General features: G+C 42.0%; 1 protein-coding gene across 1 annotated transcript; it reads left to right on the top strand.

Annotated features, from left to right (window-relative positions):
• The first annotated feature begins 1,666 nt into the window (after positions 1 to 1,666).
• On the top strand, positions 1,667 to 21,309 carry LOC134860606 (transmembrane protein 47-like). Its single transcript, XM_063877364.1, has 4 exons — positions 1,667 to 4,905; positions 5,051 to 7,396; positions 15,712 to 15,852; positions 18,074 to 21,309. The coding sequence occupies exons 2-4, from the start codon at positions 7,168 to 7,170 to the stop codon at positions 18,250 to 18,252; spliced, it is 549 nt and encodes a 182-aa protein (XP_063733434.1). The 5' UTR covers positions 1,667 to 4,905; positions 5,051 to 7,167; the 3' UTR covers positions 18,253 to 21,309.
• The last annotated feature ends 1,574 nt before the right edge of the window (positions 21,310 to 22,883 follow it).

The following is a 22,883-nucleotide window of genomic DNA, read 5'->3' as shown; positions in this document are numbered from 1 at the left end:
AGAAAGCTGCTTTTTACTTCCACAAGGTTAGGAAAACCCCTTTTTGTGGAGAGAACAAGACTGCACAAGGTCACTCACAAGGATTATATTCTTAGCAAAAGTAACTTTTGATAAATGTAATCATTTAAAGACTTCTTATGTTCATTTTCAGGTTTCTCTGGAGACCTTTTCATGCATATAACACACCAAAGGAAAGGAAAACCCCAAGAAACATAATAGCTCCCTTTTTAAGTAAGTCCATTACTACAGTAAACACCATAATGATTTTCACTGCAGTCTCTCAGTCCCTGCAGTTTCTACTTCTTTTCCGACTGAATCATACTTTGAAGGATCTTCTCTTTGACAAGTTTCATAAGAAATAGACGTCTCTTCTCTGTGACAGCTCACAAATGCTGCTGCAGATCCACGCTTCCATGTTTGTAGCAAATGCAAGAACATACTTATGGATATGTTAGCCAAAAAAAAGCCCATTATCCAACAACTGTAGTGAGTCTTTTTCTCTCAGAAGCTCGGTTAAAAATATTGAATTTAAATAAAGGATGCTCAACAGACTGACAAAATGGTGATATGTGCCAAGGGCATGTTTATTAAGTTTGTCACAGACTTATTTTTTTAAGGACAGAGCGTCTGAGAATGAAAACATTTTAGATTTCAAACAACTTTGATGTCTTCTGACAGGCGAGCCATATGGCGCTGCATTAACTAATCCTTCTCGTGTTCCAGACATTCCTAACTGGATTATCTACTTGGCTGCTTAATACTATTTCATTTTCATCCTGTCACAGAGAGTCCTATCCCCATACATCACTCACACTGGGATTCAATTAGCATGGCAGTAATTAAGCAGGGGCCGCCTCTCCCTAAAATGCACACAAAATGATTTGACAGCCTGCCAGTAGAAGAGCAGTGTGTGTGTGTGTGTGTGTGTGTGTGTGTGTGTGTGTGTGTGTGTGTGTGTGTGTGTGTGTGTGTGTGTGAGAAAGTGTGTCATTTTGACAGAGTGAGAGGGACTAGGTGATGAATGTGAGACGGATACAGCTCTGTCAAATGTTTTCAGTTTGTCTGATATCATTCTCACTTGTCACTACACAACATAATCGTGTCAACTATCACACACACACACACACACACACACACACACACACACACACACACACACACACACACACACACACACACACACTTTCTGATTACTCAGTGATTCATCAAAAGATTCTTGTTCACTGCTAGTAAGAATAAGTCATATATAACACTTCAGGAAATATAAATGACTGGAAATAACTTAAAGAGTAATTCCTGCATTTAGGAATGCAAGACACATCCCCGTCTCTTTCTCCTCCTTGCCTAGGAAGCGCCTGCAGCATCCACAGTGAGAATCAGCTGATGTATGCCATTATTTTTGTTTAAATGGCACATGTCAAACCTAAAATGCATGTCACTGTTGATTACTATACGCCACTGCAGTTCTACTAGCACTGGCCCTCGCGGTATAACCTGTATATCAATCCTTCACTTGTGACAGATTCCATTTTTCAATGTGGCAGCTTGTCACTTCTGCTCCATTGACAGGTACCACTTTACACCGCCGTACTGCACACCAGTGTAGTGCCGTTATGGTCCGATGTCTTTCCAGGCTATGGTTGCTTCGATGAGGCTAAAATGTAGCTAATCTTGATAGACAGATGAATGACAACAATTAAGCTTAGTGTAAGCTTAAAATGAGCTTGTAAGCTGGCTACTTGTCAAACATTTCAGGCATAGACGTTGCACGAGCAGCTCGTAACATCCGAACCCTGGACTTTTTGATCCTGAAGCAAATTCATAGTGCACTAAAGGATGTTTTGTCATGTGTTTCTTGTGCAGCATAATGGACTAAGCTCCAGAAACTGCAAATCTGTGCAATCCTTGAATATTGAGCGTTTCCTCCAGAGGCCAATCGTCATCAGATCAGTGGCTTAATGATTTGAGATTGAAACGTAGCAACTACTACCATTACTGCTACCGTTTTAATGTGGCTTACGCCAGCAGCGCACAGTTTGTATATGATTGTAAAGTGTTGTAAAGGCAGCAGTAAGAACCTGACAGAAGTGGAATGTTAAAAGATTTGCTGTTTTGCAGTGCTGAATTCAAGTTGAAGAGCCTCAAATCAATATTGGCATGGCATTCAGAACAGAGATGCAACTAAAACATGACTCTTGTATATCACAGTAAAATAAATAGATGTCTGTGAACTTCCACGTCAGTCCAATTGTTACACACACACACACACACATAGTAAGAAACAGAGGATAGATGTCTGGTATCCCGTAGCAGTCCCTCACGTGCTAGCTTGAGTAGCCAATCACACATCGGGCCCGTCTCCGTCAGAAAAAAACCGTTGTGGCTCTTTGAAGTGAAATCTAATTATTGCTGCATCACTTCTCAACCAACACTGCATGTGTGTGTGTACCTCCGAGCAAGTGTGTGTGTGTGTGCGCCTACACCTATCCGAATTCCCTCGGGTGAACATGACAGAAGAGACGGGGAGAAAGAACAAGCTGCTCAACCCCGCTTTCATCTTCTCCCCCTTTTTTACTCTGCCTGAGAACTCTGACACATAACGAATCATCACCGCTGTGTGTGTGTGTGTGTGTGTGTGTGAGAGAGAGAGAGACACATCATTACATATTTCATACGGCTGACGATTGAAGGAGTTATCATTCTGTCTGCATCCGACAAAGCAGCACTTGTGTGAGAGGGACAGGTGGCATGTGTTTGTGTGTTTGTGGAAACGCTGCGTGACACTTTTGGAAGCAGCTTTGATGACTTGACAGATTGTGTGTGAGTGTACTCATTTAAACGTGTTATTACACTCGTTGAAGCTCTTACTCTGACTGATGCCTGCGTGCTTATGATGAGCCAGCGTTGTTTGTTGTTCATAGTGTGTGCTCTCTGGAAGCTATAGCTGCAGAATATGAAATATGCTAATGAACAGACATAATAATAGCCCATCATCACACACAGCACACACACACATTTTGTCCTTATTTCGACCCATTTTGATAACCTTGTTCAGCTCCATTAAAGGAGGCTATAATGCTTTTTAGGGTTTTCCCTTTCCTGTAGTGTGCTATAGATTTGTATGCACGTACGTGGTCTGCAAAGACTTAAATACCTGTGTTCTCTCCAGAAGTTTCTCTCCCACACACACCCCCCCCCAGCTGAAATGCCTCCATTGGACTCCTTGTTTACTGCTTTACATCAGGGGCACAAATAGAAATATGAACCTGAAAACGAGCATCATAGGGCCACTTTAAGACATCAGTTGTAAATTACAAAAAGTAATTTCCTTTGGTGAAGGACACACACCAACACTATGGTGTACAGTTACAATAACAAGCTGTTTATTTCTTGTAGTAAACACATTCGGAAGTATAAAGCCACCTCACACAGCAGGGCGATATGCAAATAGTCACAATGTCTGGTTAATACTTAGTGGCCTGCGGAGCCAGATAAAATCTCTGACAAGAGACTAAAAACATATTCAAATCCTCCTATCCCCAAAACAATTGACATCATTTACCTCCTGGTGTGTGTGTGATTATCCCATGTTATTCTCCTCACTTTTTCTGAGTAAAGTACAGACTGAAAAACAAAGCTGCCAGAAACGGTGTTCCTTCCTTGCTGAAGACAAACAGACTTAATCATATCCGTGTTGCAGTGTGTGTTAATTTAGAAAAATGAACAGAATGGCTATCATACATTTCCCTAATGGATGTATTGACGCTGTAATCAAATTTGGAAGAATAACAACCGATCACATACACAGAATACTCTTCCATCATGTGGGGATAGTAGTAAATACAATAAAGGTGACCTTAAGTGATTTTTCTCTTGAAGACCCTCAGAGAGCACTTTCTACTTTGAATCGTCCCTGGATTCATTATTGATGATTGCCAGGAGCTTCACTTAAAATCACCGCAGTGCTCCTCATCATCTAATTGAAATAGTATCTGGTTAAAAAAAGCACAGAGGATTTCTAATAAATGTCGTATCTCTATTTTGTGTTAGGAGCTAGTGTCAGAAGATGTGCATTCAGGCATCCTTTACAGCAGTGATTCTCAAAGTGAGCTCCTCATAGCAGATCTATCATTGAATTGTAATTGTAGATTACCAGGAAAACAAGCACAAAAAACACAGATTAAAAGTGATGGCTTGTAATTAAGGACAATATCAAGTTACCGTCAACCTTGTGTATATTCAGATGCTTTACACTTATTCTCCACTACGTTTAACAGCATAATGGAGTATTTTATACTCCGTGACACTTCTCTTTTTATTCATGTCCTGCTTCATTTGGCAGGGACAGTGCACAATAATGCATATTGTTGTAAATGAGTTAGACAGGAGGCTATATCTTTCATCCGACAACTGAATTATCATTATTTTCACTTTGCAGATTAAGGTGTTATGTAAGAACTTGTCATCAAATTCAATACTGAGTTTAATATCAAGTTCTGAACATTTGCCTTGTGGTGAAAACCTTCAGCCTTTGATGAAAGGTTTGTGTGCATGTAAAGTTTGGGCTGCTTTGCCTCACAGATTATCAAGTCATGAGGAAGTTGGGAGTCCCTTAGGAAGTTTACTTAAAGGAAGTTTTAGATTTTTAAATGAGTCTATTTCAATGTTTGACTCAGCATATGCAAATCATCTGAGCTGATTAACATAGCTCACCTATCACATGTGTAATGAAATGGCAGGAGGAATAAACTTAATAATTAAGGTTTTCGGATTCTGGAAGCATGCCGAGGCCAACGACCTGCACATATGATTACTGTGAATATTCTCCTTAACGTTTTGGAAAACTGACATTCCACTGGACGGATTTCCCAGGTGGAGATCACTTTCACTTCATCTGTTGGGCAGGTGAGCACGTCTAAAGTTGTGTTTGTTTCTGTTTGCAAGAGAGATAAGTGTTATAATACTCATTCATTTCTGAAAGCTGTTATCTGTGTAAGGTTTTACACTTTATTAACTTGACCTCCTAACCCTCTTACACATCTCTTCACAGACTTTCAGGATGTACACAAAAGAGTGAAGTGATACAGCAGCACCAGACCATAAACTCCAATGTGTGGGAATTAGAGATAAAGCTTACAATCTCTGAAACTCCACTGAAACTCTTCGACTGTCCCTGAAGTTCTAAACCAGCCGCAATCAGCAGAAGATCATACTACGTATCCCCCCCACTGAGCAGAAACTGGATCTGTCAGCTCATAAAGAACAGAAACACAACTTGTAGAGCACCTTCATTATTCTTCAACTGAGCGTCAATAAAGGACTGGAAATCAACTCGTCCTTGATAAAGCTGCGTTATGTTTCCAGTAAATGCCTATGCAGCTTTTACTTAACTCCATCCCAGTTTTATCATCCTTGCGGGGGCTTTATAATACATAAACAAATTATATCACTAGCCTTCCTTGGTTCCTTTTATTATTGTCTACAGTTTGACTTTGTGGATGTGTTGAATGTCTGCAGATGATGTGGCGGTTATTAAGCGCTCTTATTAAAAACTGATCAACAGTAAGTCTTTTCATTAAGACCCCTATCTTAATTCCTCCAGGCTTCCTTCCCTCCATCTCTCTCACCTCTATCTGGTGCCCTTCCCTCTCTTCTCCCCTGCCTCCCCCTGTCTCCTCCTCATCACCGCTCATTACTGCCCTGATGGAGAGTAAACAAGGCCATCTTTTCCTCCCATCGTTCTCTCCATCCTTCATTTCTCTTCGCTTGAATAAACACATGGACGGCTCTTCCTCCCTAAACCTGCTCACCTCTGCCTCCTCCTCCCCCGTCCTGTCTATCCCCGTCTCATATCTGGCTTTGCATTTGTATGCAGAGGAGGAGAAACAGTAATATTCCTTCATGTGCCTCCCACTTCCTCAGTCACTCTGTTTTCCATTTCTGTCTTTGCTTCTTCCTCTAATGCAAGAACCCAATGCCTAATCTAATAATGAAAACAAACTCTGTTTTTATTAAGTCATAAATAAAGGTTTTATGGGCTGAGATGTTTTTTTTAAATGTCTAACGATCAATTGAGGATTTTTGGTTAAATGATGTCATCCTTTTTTAAGCATTCTAATAAAGCAAGTGGACTTTAAAGCAAGACTACGAAACATGCCACTGTTGAAATTGTTCGCAGACTTTAGGTTTATTGTATTGGTAAATTGAATATCAAATGCCCACTACACTTCTCAGTCCCAACGTGTCATCCAAATCTCAATCTTGTCTGCTCAAATTCAAAGAAAGCCTACTTGATTTTAATGGACTATTAAAACTAAGTTGGCTGAAAACTTGAAGCAACCATAATGGATTGAAAAAATAAAACATTTATACAACTTGCTTGTAAATTCAGACCCACATGTCTAATGCAGATGGGTTTTTGCAAGAGTTCATAGGCAAATGTGTTTCAGGCAAAAAAAACTAAAACTAAAGTTGAAGTAAATGTGAGTTCACACCAGAATTACACTGATGCATTTACTTTGTAGAATAGCTTAAGAGATGAAGTAGATGTAGCCTTCTTGGTAATTAGCCATAAATGTTTGTGTCAAGTATTCACAAACTGATCTTCTCATATCATACTGTAGTTGTTTTGGTAAATATTGCAAAAAAAAACCTTGTAATATTAGTTTTTGGGTCCTTTTATCACAGTGTATCTTCTTTGGCTGTATTTAAGTGTGCACCATACACACACAGGCAAATCCCTCCTGTAAACCTACTTGACAATAAACGTGTGTCTGATTCTGCAAGTGCACCGAGTTTGGTATTTGGCTCAAAGTGTCTGAATTTGGTGACAGGTTCTCAGTGTTCCCATGATGCTCATCTCCAGCCCCGAGATAGTTCCTTCTCTCCCCTTCTCTCTCTCTCTAGGACCCTGTGGCACCTGCTGATCCCTCGGAGCCTTGACGTCAGCGCGGTAAACGGGGGAGATCTCCGGTGCGCGGCGGAGCGGTGCCCAAAGGCACAGCGTCCGTCCAGCGCGCAACGCAGGCGGCCGCGGGTCCACCAGCAGCGGCAACAACACCACTCGCATCCATCATCATCATCATCATCATCATCAGGAAGGAAGGAGTACATCCACTTATCGGCTCTCTGCCCTGTTTTTGAAGCGGTCCCATTCTCCTCGGCACCATGTCGTCTGCGGTTACAGAGACGGAGGATTCGGCGCGCAGCTCACCGATTACGCCGCTGAAGCTGGTCGGGCTGGTGTGCGTCTTCCTGGCGCTCTGCTTGGATGTCGGTGCCGTGATGAGCCCGGCGTGGGTGACCGCCGACGACCAGTACTACCTGTCCCTGTGGGAGTCCTGCTGGAAGCCTGCGAGCACCGACAACTGGCAGTGCAGCACCACGCTGGTATCAGGTAAGTCATGATTTATACATATGGGTTTATGGATTCACAACATTCTTTTATCCTGTCCGACATGTGTCTTCTATTATGCATTATCAGGAGCCGTTTGTATGGTAGAGAACAAAGAGTTGATCTCCTGTCATGATGGAGGGATGCTTCCTCTCTAAAGGTGACATGCCCAAAGATGATAATAATAAGTGCATTGTGACTTTTACTGTCTCTATCCAGAGCCTCATAGTGTGACTCCACTGGGATGTCTACACTAATTATTGTGGAGTTGAAATGAAGAAATTATGCAGGCTGGAATTAATTTCCACAAGATGTTCTTTCAATGTGAATTTGAATATTATTTCTGCTTTGAAAAGGAAAAATGGGTCAGCCATTTAAAAAAACAATAGCCGTTTGTTAAACCTGCAGCTAAGGATTCTGTTAACATTGACACCGCTCCTCGCCCCTCCTCTTAAAAGCAGACGTGACATTTTGAAAACACTAACCCTGATGTTAATGAACTGCCACAAGTCTTTCAGAGTTTATTATTAGAGGCACTTTTGTTAATTTATTGATCATTTTGCTCATTTATTAGATCAAAAAATGCTTATAAAATGTAAAAAACCATAATATTAAAGTGATTACCTTTTGACAATAACTCATTTCAAGATGGAATTAAATATAGGGATTCAGAAAGTTTGTTGCAGCCCCTCAAATACATTTATTTTATGTATTTGAATTCATTTCAAATTAAATGATAACACAGCATTTCATGTCTAAAAGAGCATCATAATAATACTTTGATTTGTGAGACTTAACAATGTTCATTTGGCCATTCTACAGGAAGTAAAAGTCTTTTGAATGCTGCTGTAGGAGCTATAACATGCACATTCTCCCTGTTTCTGCAATGATCACCATCTAGAATATCAATGCCGCAAAACTGCCAACAACTTCATCAACTCCCCTGGGCGTCACCATGCGCTCATTCATTCATTCATCAGAGCACGAGAAGGGGGGGAAATAAACGTGCTTGCTCATCCCGTTTCAATACGATTTCTTTTTTAATATCCTCACGCTTCTTTTGGTGAGGAGGAACCGTCCTTGTTGTCACACCCAGGAGAGGGCTTGCAGTTTTGGGGCTGGAAAGGAGGGTTTTATCTTGGAAGTTGGATTGGTTTCCAGGGAAACAAGAGTTCACGAGCATTACTTAAATCGAGGTGAAAGTGTCTTTGTTTACTGCCACTGAGACTCTGGAGCTGATGAAGCTCATTACGCTTGGGGCCATTAACAATGGAATCACTTTAAAGGTCTTTAAACTGTCAGATAGGGTGACAGACTCCATCTATCTATCCCGTGCGTCTGAGGATCAAGATTCATAACTTAAGCTTCAAAATATCCACTTTTTTAAATGTCTGAATTTATGAAAAATCACATGTTAGTTTGTAAACTTCAGTTGTTTCAGAAAAATCTCACTAATATAAATATCTATCTGAGGATCATATGTCTGTCTGTCTGTCTGTCTGTCTGTCTGTCTGTCTGTCTGTCTGTCTGTCTGTCTGTCTGTCTGTCTGTCTGTCTGTCTGTCTGTCTGTCTGTCTGTCTGTCTGTCTGTCTGTCTGTCTGTCTGTCTGTCTGTCTGTCTGTCTGTCTGTGGATGTGAGTGTGTGCCAATAAGAGGCTCCCACGTCGAGCTGACCTATTTCTGGACAGTCTCCTCTGAAGCCCGGCTGAATATTTCATGTCACACTCTGATTTCTCTGTTGTTGCATCTCCAAAGCTCCCCTCTTAGGACTTGCTCTCACACACACACACACACACAGACACACACATATACACAGACGCTCCCTGACACATTTTGTGACCACAACTTTAATAATTTCCTCCTCTCTTTGTTCCTTCTCACACATATTCATACACATCCAGCCTGCGCACCGAGACTCCCTAATTAGATGTCATGGCACGACAGGTGTGTGTGTCCTCAATGTGTGTGTGCTTTGCCAACACACACATAAATCGATCTTAAAAAAAATAAACCTTGTATCCTTTGGCTTGTTCTAGAACAGAACACATAAAAGCAGAGCATCTACAGGAGAGTCGGCTAGCGATCGAGCGATTATCTGGCAGCCACATTGCAGTGCCTATTTGAAACCTCCACGATGCAAGAAAGGATTTTATTCAGTGTCCAAACAGGTATGACCTATCTGCATTAACCTTAACCTTTTTCTCATGATAACAAAAGAGTCATTACATTAACTTGAACTACATAATGACGAATTTTTGAGAAAACATTAGAAAGGTGCTATTGAACAGGCTCATAGGGGCCTCTCAAGAGCCATGGTATGCATGCATGGCTTAAGGGAACACAAATGCTTCACCCCCAACAACAAGCACACAGATATTATGCATGCATACAGATCGTTACACCTCCATCAGAGGGAGAAATGTTCAGTTTACAATATGCACGGCATAGCTGCTGATTAATTAGAGTGGGATGGAAAAGAAAGGCATAAAGGAAAGATCTGACTCTGCAGAAAAGAACAGAGCTGCTGTAGAAAGACCAGCTGTAGTCATTAAAATATGAGTTTCATTGCTAACTGATGCAGGTAGAATGATAATAGGTATTGCTATGAGTTTTTATTTGGGAGCTGCTGCAAAAATGTGGGTTTTTCCCAGTCATAATTACAGCTTTTATGTTAGCATGGATCTACTTTATTAGATTACTATAATGTGACATAAACACAGCATACATTTTAAGCCATCTCTCTTTATTTTAGGTTGTTTACGACATTTTCCTTATGTCAGATTAGTCTATAACTGTTTTTATCCATGCAAGTTTGTGTGAATAGTAAGTAAACACAATTAGGAATGGAAAATAAATGACAGTCGCAATTTAAATGCTCTATTACTAAGACTTTCTCTACACAAATCCACAGGGAATTATACACCTACTGTCAAATTAAGGGCGTGCCTCTCACATGATAATCGTTAAATTAAGGCATCAACTAAACACGAGTTTGAATCAATCCGTTATGCAGTGCCTCAACGTCCTCTAACTCACTTCTCCACCAGCGCTGCATTCTGTAAGTGGCCCGTCACGTCTGAATAAAGCCATACAACATTTTATGTACCGAGCTGACAAAAGGCCATCGCTTTAACCAACAGATGAAGCACGTCACGTCAGGATGTTTGATATTGATGGCAGCGGCCGACAGACACTTCAATCACCAGCGGGGTATGAGATCAAATCAGCGCCACACAGAAATCCTCGAGTCGAATTCCGTCATATTTGACAAATAGAACACTGCTTCAGGGGAAAAATCTTAAAGTGAGCACACACACACACACACACACACACACACACACACACACACACACACACACACACACACACACACACACACACACACACACACACACACACACACACACACACACACACACACACAGTTGCTAGAAGTTACACCCAGCAGCCAACCTACTTTGTCCCTCATCACCCCTCACCTCCTCCTGTCTGGCTCAACCTCCTCCTCTTCCTCTCTTATATTATTTCCTCCTAATCTTCCTCCTTTTCTCACTTATTGTTCATAGTATTTTATATTTTGTACATACAGTTTTTTGAAAATCTCTTTCAAGACCTTCTTTACAAATGAATTCCTGTTGTTGTGTTTATGTATGCACCATTATACAAAAGCTAATTCCTTGTATGTGTTTTTGGCAAAAAATCCAATTGTGATTCTGCTCTTTATCGACCCCGCCCTTTCCCCCCCCTCATTCCTCCCTTCCTTTGTTATCTCACAACCTAAATTTCACGCTGAATCTCATGATTATACATGTCTGTTTCAGATTTAAAAGTTGCACCAGCTTTAAACAAAACCAAAGCAAAATACATTTCACAGAACAGAAGACAGCTGTTGCTGCCGACAGATGTGTCCTTCACCTGACCTTGAGGGATCACTCTGTTCTTACACTCTTTTTTAGAATTATGGAAATGTAAGAGACTTCCCAGCATAACATTTACTTAGAAATAAATCCCCAAAGATGTTCTGAATGCTGGCATATTTAACAATGTTATTTCTGTCCCGTGTTCTCCAGTGTTTGTCACAGATTTGAGATCAGCCACCAACAAACCTCCATTACCGCTGCCTCCTCCTCTCATCTTTCTCTATCAGTCTATCGATCCGTCCCTCCCGTTTACTCCCCAGGCCCTTTCCGTCTGCCCTCTTTAATGAATTGTCCCCTTTTTAATACTCCTCCCAATTCATTTTTGCAGCTCCTTTTTGTTTGTACCTCGTTCCCTTTCTTCCTCCCCCACCTCCCTCCTCCCTCCTCCCACAGGGTGTTATTGTTACACTTCTAATGTAAATCATTTCCCCTTTGTAATTTCTCCATCCTCTATCTCCATCCATTTTCTCCAGGGTCAAGTCTCTGCCCCTTTTTTCTCCCCCCCCCCCCCCCGACTTCATCTCTCCTCTCAGTGAGCGGAGCCCCCAGAGACCCCGTTCTATTTGTAGCAGCGGGACAAGGAATGGGAAATGATGTGGCAGGCAGACAGACAGGGGAATAACCACACACACACACACACACACACACACACACACACACACACACACACACACACACACACACACGCACACACACACACACACACACACACACACACACACACACACACACACACACACCACACACACACACACACACGGTGGAGAAAGGGATATGCATGTTCCCAAAAACATAAAATCCTTTTGGATGCAAATCAAGCTTTCTTCAAAGCACATGCAGTATCACAGCAGCAGCATATGGCAGCACACACACATCATGTTAAAGTCTAAAAACAAATACTTTTTGGACTCTTCAACGAGAACACAACTGTAACTTTTATTCATTGTATATATTTTAAATCATGGTCTTGTCTTTGAACTTGTAGCTTTACATATCTTGGTTTTAAAGGAAACTTATTTGGCTCTTTTGGATGTTTCCCTTTGCTGTAGTGTGATATACAGGTTTTTGTTTTAGTTTCTCTCCCACACACTCCCATCCCTGCCTGAAATGTTATGTGTTTACTCCAGTCTTGATTTGACATCTGCTGTTTTGGATACGGAAACCTAAAGTATTACAGCTAATCAGTGTGACAGCTCGCAGTTCCTTACAGTAAAGCAAAAAGTGTGAGTCATCCTGTCACATTACAGCAAGAGGTATTCCTCCCTGTGACTGAGAAACTGGTGCAGGCGCTAATTAGAATGTTACATAGCCCAACCAGTGTGTGTGTGTGTGTGTGTGTGTGTGTGTGTGTGAGAAAGACCGAGGTTTGATACGGTACATGTGACAAATTCTGCGGGTTGGTATATGTGCCTGTGATCAAATTTTAAAACTTCACAACCAGCCGTGTGGAAGAGAGAGACGGGGAGGAAAGGCTTTGCATATTGTATGTCTATGAGAGATAAAACTGCAAAGAGTTTTGTGTGTGTGTGTGTATCTGTGTGTGTGTCTGTGTCTGTGTGTGTGTGAGAGAAAGAGGGGGTGACGTACATGTCATTTCTTATCATTCAAAAATACTTGGTTGATAGTACACTAGCTTCCTTTTTCCTACATGAAACACATATCAAAAAAGCAACTTCTGTGAGAGTGTGTCTGTGTACGGCCACATTTGTTGTCACGTCTGATTGGTTATTTGATTCCTTCCACTTTCATGCTGACATTCGATTGGTTGTGGCTGCTCCCACAGATTGAAGCAGCTTTGCGCTTCGAGGAAAGTTAATGTGAAGGACTGATATCCCACCTGAGCCCCTTCTTTAACCCTTTACCTCCCTACCGGTGTCCTTGTTGTGTTGCTCATAGAGGGCAGCATTTCCTGCAGGTCTTTAGGAGCAGAATCTCCTCAGTGTAGTGGCTTTTGGCAAGCTTTTGCTATGCAAGCATGTGCATTGTCAAAGCCTAGGAGATTGAAGTTGGGCTTTCATACAGGAATACATTGTTGCCAGGAGACATCTGAATAGGTATTTGTCCAGAAGACAAACCTCAGCATTAGAGACATTGAAAACGTCTGGTTGCTTTGCATTTGAATTACAAGATGTCCTCTCCTCCTCCTGCTCTCTATCTCTCTCTATCTTCCTCCTCTCCCACTTTCTCATGTCTCCTTTTAATTTCCTCCTTCCCTGCAACTATTCACCTCTGCATCTCATCTTTCACATCTCCCTCTGCCTCCAAATATCTCCCCCCTCCATTTTCCATCTCTCATAAGCTTATCCACCACACTAAAGGCCTACATTTCATCCCACCAGATTTACACGACTCAAAAAGCTTCTATACTGACAGATGCATTTCTGCGTCAAACATTTCATTCCTTTAAAGCTTCTGTATGTCCTTAATGAGTATGGGTTATTTTATTTAGTAATGTTTTTCTCATGTATCATATCCTAGCTGTGCACAGAAATAGGTTTTACAGCGGCTTACATGACAGCCTCCATCTGATCAGTGTGAGGGCACTTCGGTGGAAGACAAGGTTAGAGAAATGCTCCTTTCTCCACCTGAGCCCAGAGGGATTTAATGATGAGGTGTGTGTGCGTGCTTAGCCTATATGTGTGTCTATATCTAGCCCCTAAACGCCCCGTCACACCAGCATGTCAAATAGAGGAATTTCACTGTGAAATCCGTCCAGTCAGACCGATCTGCACGAGGTTTCTTAGAGAACAGAGTGAACTTTGGCCCACTGACTTGAGCTGTGGACCACTTTCTACTTCACAGTAAAATAAATTAATAAAGAAAGTACCGTAGATTTGATTGTGACAGAACTCTTGCTGCCCTACAACCTCTGCTAACCTTAACCATGTTAGGTCAATGCCTTACTCTAAGTGTCCAGCTAAAATATTGCAAATTCGAGGGTTTCCATCTGGATATACATTACGTTTTGGCATCTGCCCTGAAGTCTGTGTCCCAATGTGTTTGTGATCTAATTGTTCCAGAGCCTAGAAGCTTGCTATTTGGCAGATTGCAGGATAAACTTTCATAGAAATAAATGGGTCACTGATGGGAGTGCTAATTTCTCCATCCCTTCAATTTCCACTATAGTAACCATAATGAAGACACATAGGAACTCCACTGTGGCCAAACGACAAGCAAAGTGTGTGTGTGTGTGTGTGTGTGTGTGTGTGTGTGTGTGTGTGTGTGTGTGTGTGTGTGTGTGTGCTATAGCGCCACAGTGCTCCCTATATATAAACGTGGACAGATTTTTGATAACGTGCCAGCAAAGCTTTTTCGCCAAGGCTTTTTGTCAGCACAGGTATACTAAGTGCTCTCCCCCTCTCTTCATTACTTTCACTCACGGCTGCTCAGTCCCCAGCCCCTTCACGCCCCCCCCCCCCCCCCCCACCTCCTCATCTTCCTCCTCAGCCTTCACCACAAGCAACCCCTCCTGTCCTTCATCTCCCTTTGGCATTTATTTTCATCCTGCCCTCTGTCCTTGTAGCATTATCAGAGACGCTTCATCGCCACCAAACCTCTGCTGATCTCACTTTAACTCGTCTGTGGTTTTCCCCCACTTTGTTCCATTATGAACTTTGTTTTTCTAAACCCTCCTCCCTGTTTCCTTTAACCTTCCCTTCCGTCTGCCTGTCTAACTTTTTGTTTCATCCTTCCATTTTCTTCCCTCCTTGCTCCCTTAATGACATCACCTTTCCTCTTTCTTCCAATCCTCCCCTTCTTTGTCCCCTTTTATTGCTTTTCATCCTCTCTTTCGCCTCCTCTCCATCTCCCTCCTCCTTTCATCTGTCCTCACTTCCTTCCTGCTATATCCTTTGATTAATCCCATCCCTCTCATTCCCTTCAACCTTCCCTTGCTTTCTGTTTTTACCTTCACTTTCTTTTATGTGTTCATGCTTCCTTAATTCCACCATCATTCTTTTTCATTGCGTCTTTCCTGCCCGGCCCCCTCCGTCTTTATCTCCCTTATCCCATCTTTGCTTCAACTTTCTATCCTTTTTTTTCACGTGCTCTTCTTCTGTTCTTCCTTCTTTCATGTAATTGTCTCTTTTCCCTGCCTTCCATTTAAATACCTTTCTTCCTGATGTCCTCACCTGCTCCTTTTCCATTTAATCAACATACTTGATGGATTGGTGGTAAAGACAGTGATGTAAAACAATATATTCCTCGTGGCGCCGTCTCTCCTCCGAGGCCCTCTTAGGATTTTGTGCTTTTCATTTTTGTCTCTACAGTATTGCATTTATTCATGATTGTTCTCGCTCTGTTTTGTCACGTTCTTCTTCTCTTTACCAATTTCTCTGTCATCCATCACTTTAACCTTTGGTCTTTCTCCTCCTTCTTTCTCCCGCCATCCATTCCAGACTGGCAGGTTGCTACGCTGGCCCTGTTGCTAGGGGGTGGAGCCCTTGTGCTGATGTCATTCCTGGTCGCTCTGGTTGCCGTGTGCATCGGCACGAGACGGCGGTTCTACGCACCCGTCGCTTCCATGCTCTTCGCTGCAGGTCAGCACACACACAATGATCTGTTGTCAATACGCACTCAGCAGGTCTGGATCTAAGGCCACACACACACACACACACACACACCTGATGGCACTTACACACTTAATTAGCCAATTTAGACAAGGTAAGACGAAGGTTGAAGGTAATCACTTTGAAAACTGACATGCATTTAAATGATAATCCTTACTTATTAAATGTGCACACAGACCAGACTACACACAGTCAGGCTTACACACACTTTTTTCTTCTCTCCCTCAAACTCATTTAGAGAAAATCCTATTTTTGTAAGCCGGGTCAGAGCGGAGAGTCACGCCTGTCCTTTAATTTCCCCCACCTGCCCAAATCTCACGTTGGACAACTGACAAGTTTCCCCCTTTTTTCGCATCCTAACCTCCCTGGGATTTTTTTTTAGGCGTGAAATGTTTGATTTTCCAAAGCTGGATGTGTTTCCTTCTGAGTCTCACAGAAGTTAAAAAAACAGCACTTATTTAAAGGGCTGCTGTTGGAGATTTCAGAAGCTGTGTCTCCTTATCCTGAAACGACTTTCAATGCATCTGTATAAAGCAAGCAGATATAATATAAACCTATTTCTATTTTTTAGGATTGATATGTTAAAGAGGCCACATTATGTTCTTTAGGGTTTCCATTTCCTCTACTGTATATAGGTTTTCGTGCGTGTAAATGGTCTGCAAAGGCTCAAATCCCTTTAATATTTATAACTTTGAAAGAGCCCACAGAAAGGTGGCTAGATCAGAGTTGTAGCGAATTCCTTATGATGCACCCTAAAGACTTTCCTTGTCTGTCTGACCTTTGCAAGAACATTGCAGGAGGAAAACGTTGCTCCAGATCCCTCGATGACCCTCTTCACACTTCACAACCTTTATTGAATATTCAGGGTTGAAGGTGGAAAAAACAAGCACCTACTACTGTAGTGGATTCTCAGAGGTCAAGCTTCACAAAAACATTTAAAAAAGAAGCTTGATGAAATTGTGATAACTGGATTTAGTTGTGCGTAATTATAACAGCAGATCATGAAACTTTAGAGAAGAATTTCAATTCGCGAAAAGTCAAAATGTTCGAATTTGATTTAATTAAATCAATGTTTAAAGCATTCAGCTTCATTTTAGAGGGTGCAGAGTGGGGATAGAATCTATGAATACTTACAAACAAATGCACAAAAAAAACTAGCTGTCAGAATTAAGTTGTTTTTGCCATGATGGGACACAAACAACCTCTGTAAAAGATATTTTAAAAGCCGAGCACAGAGGCAAAGTGTGTTGAATGGAATATAAAGAGACCCCTCAGGGAGAGATGGATCACATACACTTTTCTTGACAACTAAGTCCTTCTTTAAAGCTGCACTTCACACGATCTGTGGTAGTATTTGCATGTTTTCGGATGTTATGTATTCCGTGTTATTTTTGTTTAGTCAAGTGTCGGAGTCTGTTCATGTTCCCACAAGATGAATTCCCTTTGAAGAAACAACAGTGGATGAGTTCTGCTTTGTTCCACTGCCATCCAACCCCCCCTTCCCTTTTTATATATCTATCTCTCACCCCCCCCCCCCCGTGTATCTTTTCCCTTCGTCTCTCCATCAGTCTCTAAACTGTCCTATGAGCCTGTAGTCCACCTCTGTCTCGTCCTCCCGTCCCTCCATCCAGCCTCAGCCCTGCTCCTCGCCTCTTTCCTGATCCAGTTTGATTTACTTTGTTTTTCAAAACTGAGCTAAATGAACTCAACAGAGCTAAATGACACCCCTTGGGGCTCCTCACGACCCAGGCGATGCTAATTTCTGCTATTTCTCTAGCACTTCTAAAGTGTTTGTACGTGACTGCTAAAAAATGGGAAAATGTACGTGACCAAATCCCATGAACCAAATCCCATTCAACTTTGCATGAGGGTGTTCAAAATGTAAATTTGATTCAATGACTGGATAATTAATACAAGATTTAAATATTTAGCAGCTACTACCCGGTCAAGTCCTGGATCCAGAACAAAACACTCCTCCTCACATACAAGTCTCTCCATGCCTTCGCTCCCCAGAACTTGACGGACCTCCTCCAAGTCCGAATCTGTTAGAATTATACAGATATAGTATGAGAAACATAATGTGTTTTTAAAGCATGTGAACATAGACATCCTGATAAAAGTATGAACCTCAAAATGTCCCTCATATGTCTCCTTTAATAAATGATACTTAATGTCTGCCTGTCTCCTCCAGTCGTCCTGCAGGCCTTCAGCTTGGTCCTCTACCCCATCAAGTTCATCGAGAGCATCAACCTGAGAATCTACCACGAGTTCAACTGGGGCTACGGCCTGGCCTGGGGGGGGACCATCTTCTCCTTTGGCGGAGGAATCCTCTACTGCCTGAACCCCAAGAACTACGAGGAGTATTACTAGCTCCAAATCAAGCTGAGGACCTAAGGTATTCAGGGGGCGAGCAGTTTTTCTGAACGGCTTCATTCCCATGAACTGTAAAGAGTGCTATAAACCATTTTTGAGCCGATAACTGTATTTCAACGAGATTCCGCCCTGGGGGAAATTGAAGGGGGTTAAGCTGGTTGTCAAGGATTTATTTTCTTGCCTCGTTCAACAGAAGTGTGAAGGCTGAGGCTGCATATCCGAACTTCCAGACCAGTTGTATCATGGGGAGGGGTCAGAGTAGTTTACACCTAGGACTTGTGTCACCCTGGAGAACCTGCCGTCACAAAGGATGGCAACTAACATCCCCAGTTATTGATTCTGTTGGTGAGGAAACATGAGTGGCTTTTTCCGCACGTTTACGCACGCATGCACCTGTCAACATCAAATCCTCCTGGGGCCTACACCTCCACCCCTCCCCCCCTCCCCCCTCCCCTGACTCCTGCTCCATCATTAGCTTGGCACTTTTTCTTCATCTGGAGTAAACTTTCACAAGGACATGGAAGAGGATCTACAGATATAACTTTTCATAAGACAGATTGGGGATAATAAAATAAAGACACCCGCTCAATATTCTGTCATCGACCGTCGTCTGTAACCGAGGCAACCGACACGGAGCTGTCATGATTGATTGGGCTCGGCCGGAGGTGTGAGACGGGACCGCGCTCGGCTGCCTCCGAGGGGCGGCTGAAGTTCGATTCCCAATGAGGCCAGTTTGTCCACATCGTGACTTTGGGAGCATCCGTCCTCCTCGGGTCCAGCTCCACTGCATCCACTACACAAACCACAGGCAGTTCTCTCAGCGGCGGGTTTAAGTGCCCATCAATAGTTTAAGAAAGTGGAACAATGTGATTATGCATTCAGCTGAAGAGAGCTCACAAAAACTCCTCATTTCATAAGTTTAAGTTGCCAGCTCAGAGAGAACATGGGGCCTTTAGCTTTTAGTCAATATGGTGGCATTTGAGTTTGGAGCAGAATCCAAAATCACTTCCTTTTTATTACTTACTGCAGTCAACTATAGTACATTATATAGTACATAACGTACATTTCAGATGAGTGTGTGGCTCTGAATTAAGTGTTAAAGAACATAATTGTATTGGTTATGCTTTCAAATTGGAATTGTGTGTTATCTGTTGTGTAAAAATGCACTTAAAATCACATGTTCATTCATAGAGAACTGATAACAGAGGATTGATACAGAAAGCTGTGTGTTAATGTAACTGTTGGAGTGTAAATATGGATTGAGAAGCAAACACTGTACTTCTATACAGATTTTATTTCCCCAAAAAGCAGGTGATATAGCCTATTTCCGCTCTCACTGTGCAAAAACCTATTTACATTTCCTCTCGGCTGAAGTGTGGATTTACCTGAATTACTTCCCTAACCTGTGACCTCCATTCTTCATTCATAACGCATGCTTTAATTTAAAAAGCGCGCAGGGAGCCGAATGCAAAATAAGATTCTCCAGGTGACATTTCGGAGATACAAGCGGATTTTGTCTGCGCTCTCCATTGTGTCATATTTTTCTGAGGAGCTGTCTAAAAACCATCACCCAAAAATAGGATCCAGGCCGCCTCCCTCGCCACTTTAACAAATGTAGAGCTATGCGGCTGACAGAAGTCCATTTATTCCATATAAATTGCCACAATGATGTTGGTTGTCCATTGTTGATGAGTTCGGCTTGTCACCGCAACAGCATTGCTTCTAAAAGCCAAACAACTGAGACCTGATGCCAGTAGAAGAAGATTTCAGTAATGCATTGCTTTGGTAACATGCAACATTTGCCAGAAGGATGTGTTGGAGCCTGAAGCCACTCACTCTCACTTCTGAAGCCTGCTCAGACTGACATGGACCTCATGCTGTAAATTCACAGTGTATATCCTAGAACATAGTATTAAACTGGTGGATGTAATATGAAAGTAGGGGCTTCTGAGAAGAAAAAACTCCTGCTTGTATGTGGATTTTATTTCGGTCACAGTCAACATATCTGTTTTTAGCACTGAGTAAAACGGAAGCGACACAGTTAAATAACAGCTATGGTTAAGGTGCTGCTTCTCAGCATGAGACCCTGCTCTTCAGTATTGAATATTGAATGATGACAGATTAGTGACGGTGTTTTTGCTACCTAGAAACGTCTCTGTGCTTTGGTGGAGTAGAGAAGCATTTGGCATTTACACTGTAACAGACCTGGGTTAAAATAAACACAAATAATGTACAATATGAATAAGAATGTGGCCCTTTTCTGTACGTTTGTGTGTGTTTTGTTCACAATATTTAGCAGCAGCAGCAGCAGCAGCAGCAGCAGCAGCAGCAGCAGCAGCAGCAGCAGCAGCAGCAGCTATAAAACTGGTATTTGATGTACTGAAAATGCTGTTGATTTACAGTCTGATGCTACAGCACTTTTATTCTCAGTGTACCTGTCAGACACAGTCAAAGGGAAATAAATCCCCAGACAGATTACAGGTTTAGGTAGTTTAACATTATATATCTGCTGTTATTAATACATCTTTTATCAAGATTCAAAGTGACAATCCTACAGCAAACACATAAAACAAACATACCCTAACTAGGCAGTTGAAATCGATGTCACTTGTGTTGTTTTACGAGTCTCTGATTCTAAACGACAATGCAAATATGTTTGCACCAGTTTCAAAAATGACCTACATGCTTTGAATTTTAATGAAGCACTTCCATGTGGTTCAGGGTAAATAAGAATATTCGTGCTGGTATTTTAAAATGAGCCTCCTATGAACTCAGAACTAGCCTTTAATATGTTCTACCCAGACTGTATGTTTTAGCCCAGGTCTGACTTGTAGTTCTTAGCATTTGTTTGGTTATTAATTTACTGATGAAAAGTCATCTCCCAGTATAATGAAGAAAACACTGTCGAATGATGTGCATAGGGATTTAGGAAGAGTGTGTGAATGACAGAACGAGTGTGTGTGTGCATATGTGTTGGCATGTTTTAGATGCCATCGTAGCGGCGTCAGTGATCAGCATTTATCTCTTTGTACGTTGGCACATTAAAGCACTAACCAGAAAGTCTCCGCATCACTCTGTGTCTCATTTTGTTGTCACATCCTGTGGGCGTCGAAACGATAATTTCACTTTCAGGATTATTTTACAGAACCAGTTGTTGTAAGCTAAATTTAACACAATAAACCCTTCGATAATGGACTGCAGATTCCAGGTAAGACAGTAATGCAACTGGTACACTCGTAGGTGTAGATGTATTATGTATCCTTTGCAATTGCTTTGTCCAAACTCAACACTAGTTTCCCTCCACATTGGCAAAAGACCTTTTTAATTTATGCATATTTCTCAGTGTTCCTGTTTGATGGGTTTGATTGCATTAAAATGAACCGGTGGTGGTTTTCATTCTTCAGTTGGGTGCATTGCAGAAGAAGTGGGTGCAAGATACAAAGTAAGTAGATTATGTTTCATTGTCACATCCATATATGTCCTTTTCACTTTTTAAAAGGTGGAGGAAAACTTGTTATTGATGCCATGGTGTACTGAGAGCCCAGGGAACCCCTGCACATCTCTGCAGAGAGGTAAGACTTGAGATCAAAATGATATCAGGGAGTGTTGAGACATCTTTCCATGATTCACTGGCCTAGTTTACAGTCAGGACTTGTAATGTAAAACCTGTGCGTATACTGCCCTCTGCTGTCCACACACTGACACGACTACCCAAGGAAACTGATTTCCAGCATAAGGCGGATTGTGCACGAAAGCAACCACTCTCTTAAAAGTGTAGAACTTAAGTCAATTAATTTATTCTGATCTTTAATTGACATTTAAAAAAAGCAGTGTTACAGCAAAATCAATCAGGTCCATAACATTTTAGTCCGTGGCATGATGACATCACTGAAGTGGGTGTGGTTACAGGTATAACAGGCTCTGAACTTTCAATCAGTGAAAAAGGGTCATTTTAAACAGAATATGAAAGTAAAGACAATGTCAACAAAACACAGTAATTACTCTAAATATATCTCCACCCCAAGCCCAGCAGGGGCAGCCCACCCACACCCCTCCCTCCAGTCCAGACAGCAGTCAGGGGGCCAGCCGGCTGCTCGGGATGCCAGTCAGTGCAGAGCCTTCTGTTTCTGGAACATTCTCTCACAGCTCCCAGCAGGCTGAGTGTAGCTGGGAGTGTGTGTGTGGATCATTCTCAGCATGCTCTCTAATAATAGCAGCACGAATGCGCCCCGCGCCGTGCGTAATGGAGCCATTACAGTAACCAAGTCCTACTTTTCGACAGCCAGGAAATCCAAAGTGGGTATATCAGTTTATCAGCAAATCTAATATTAGTACGTGTGTAACGGTGCTGCCATGTAACCACAGTGCCTCCCCGAACCCCCACGCACATTCTCTGCACAGTGAATATTAACCATTTTATCATGTTGATGCTCAAAATTCTGTGACCCAAATCTATGAACAATAAAGTCCCTTGCAACCAGGGATGGAAGATAAAGCTAAGTGCAGTGCTCAAGTAGAATTTTGAGTGACTACTTCATACTCTTACTCCACTTAATTTTGGAAGCCAATAGAGTCTACTACATTTAACTGACGTATGGGTTATGGCAGTATACAAAGTACCTAAAGTT

Source organism: Eleginops maclovinus, chromosome 24, assembly GCF_036324505.1.
Source record: "Eleginops maclovinus isolate JMC-PN-2008 ecotype Puerto Natales chromosome 24, JC_Emac_rtc_rv5, whole genome shotgun sequence".
Taxonomy (NCBI): domain Eukaryota; kingdom Metazoa; phylum Chordata; class Actinopteri; order Perciformes; family Eleginopidae; genus Eleginops; species Eleginops maclovinus.
This window is presented reverse-complemented; position numbering and strand designations above follow the sequence as displayed.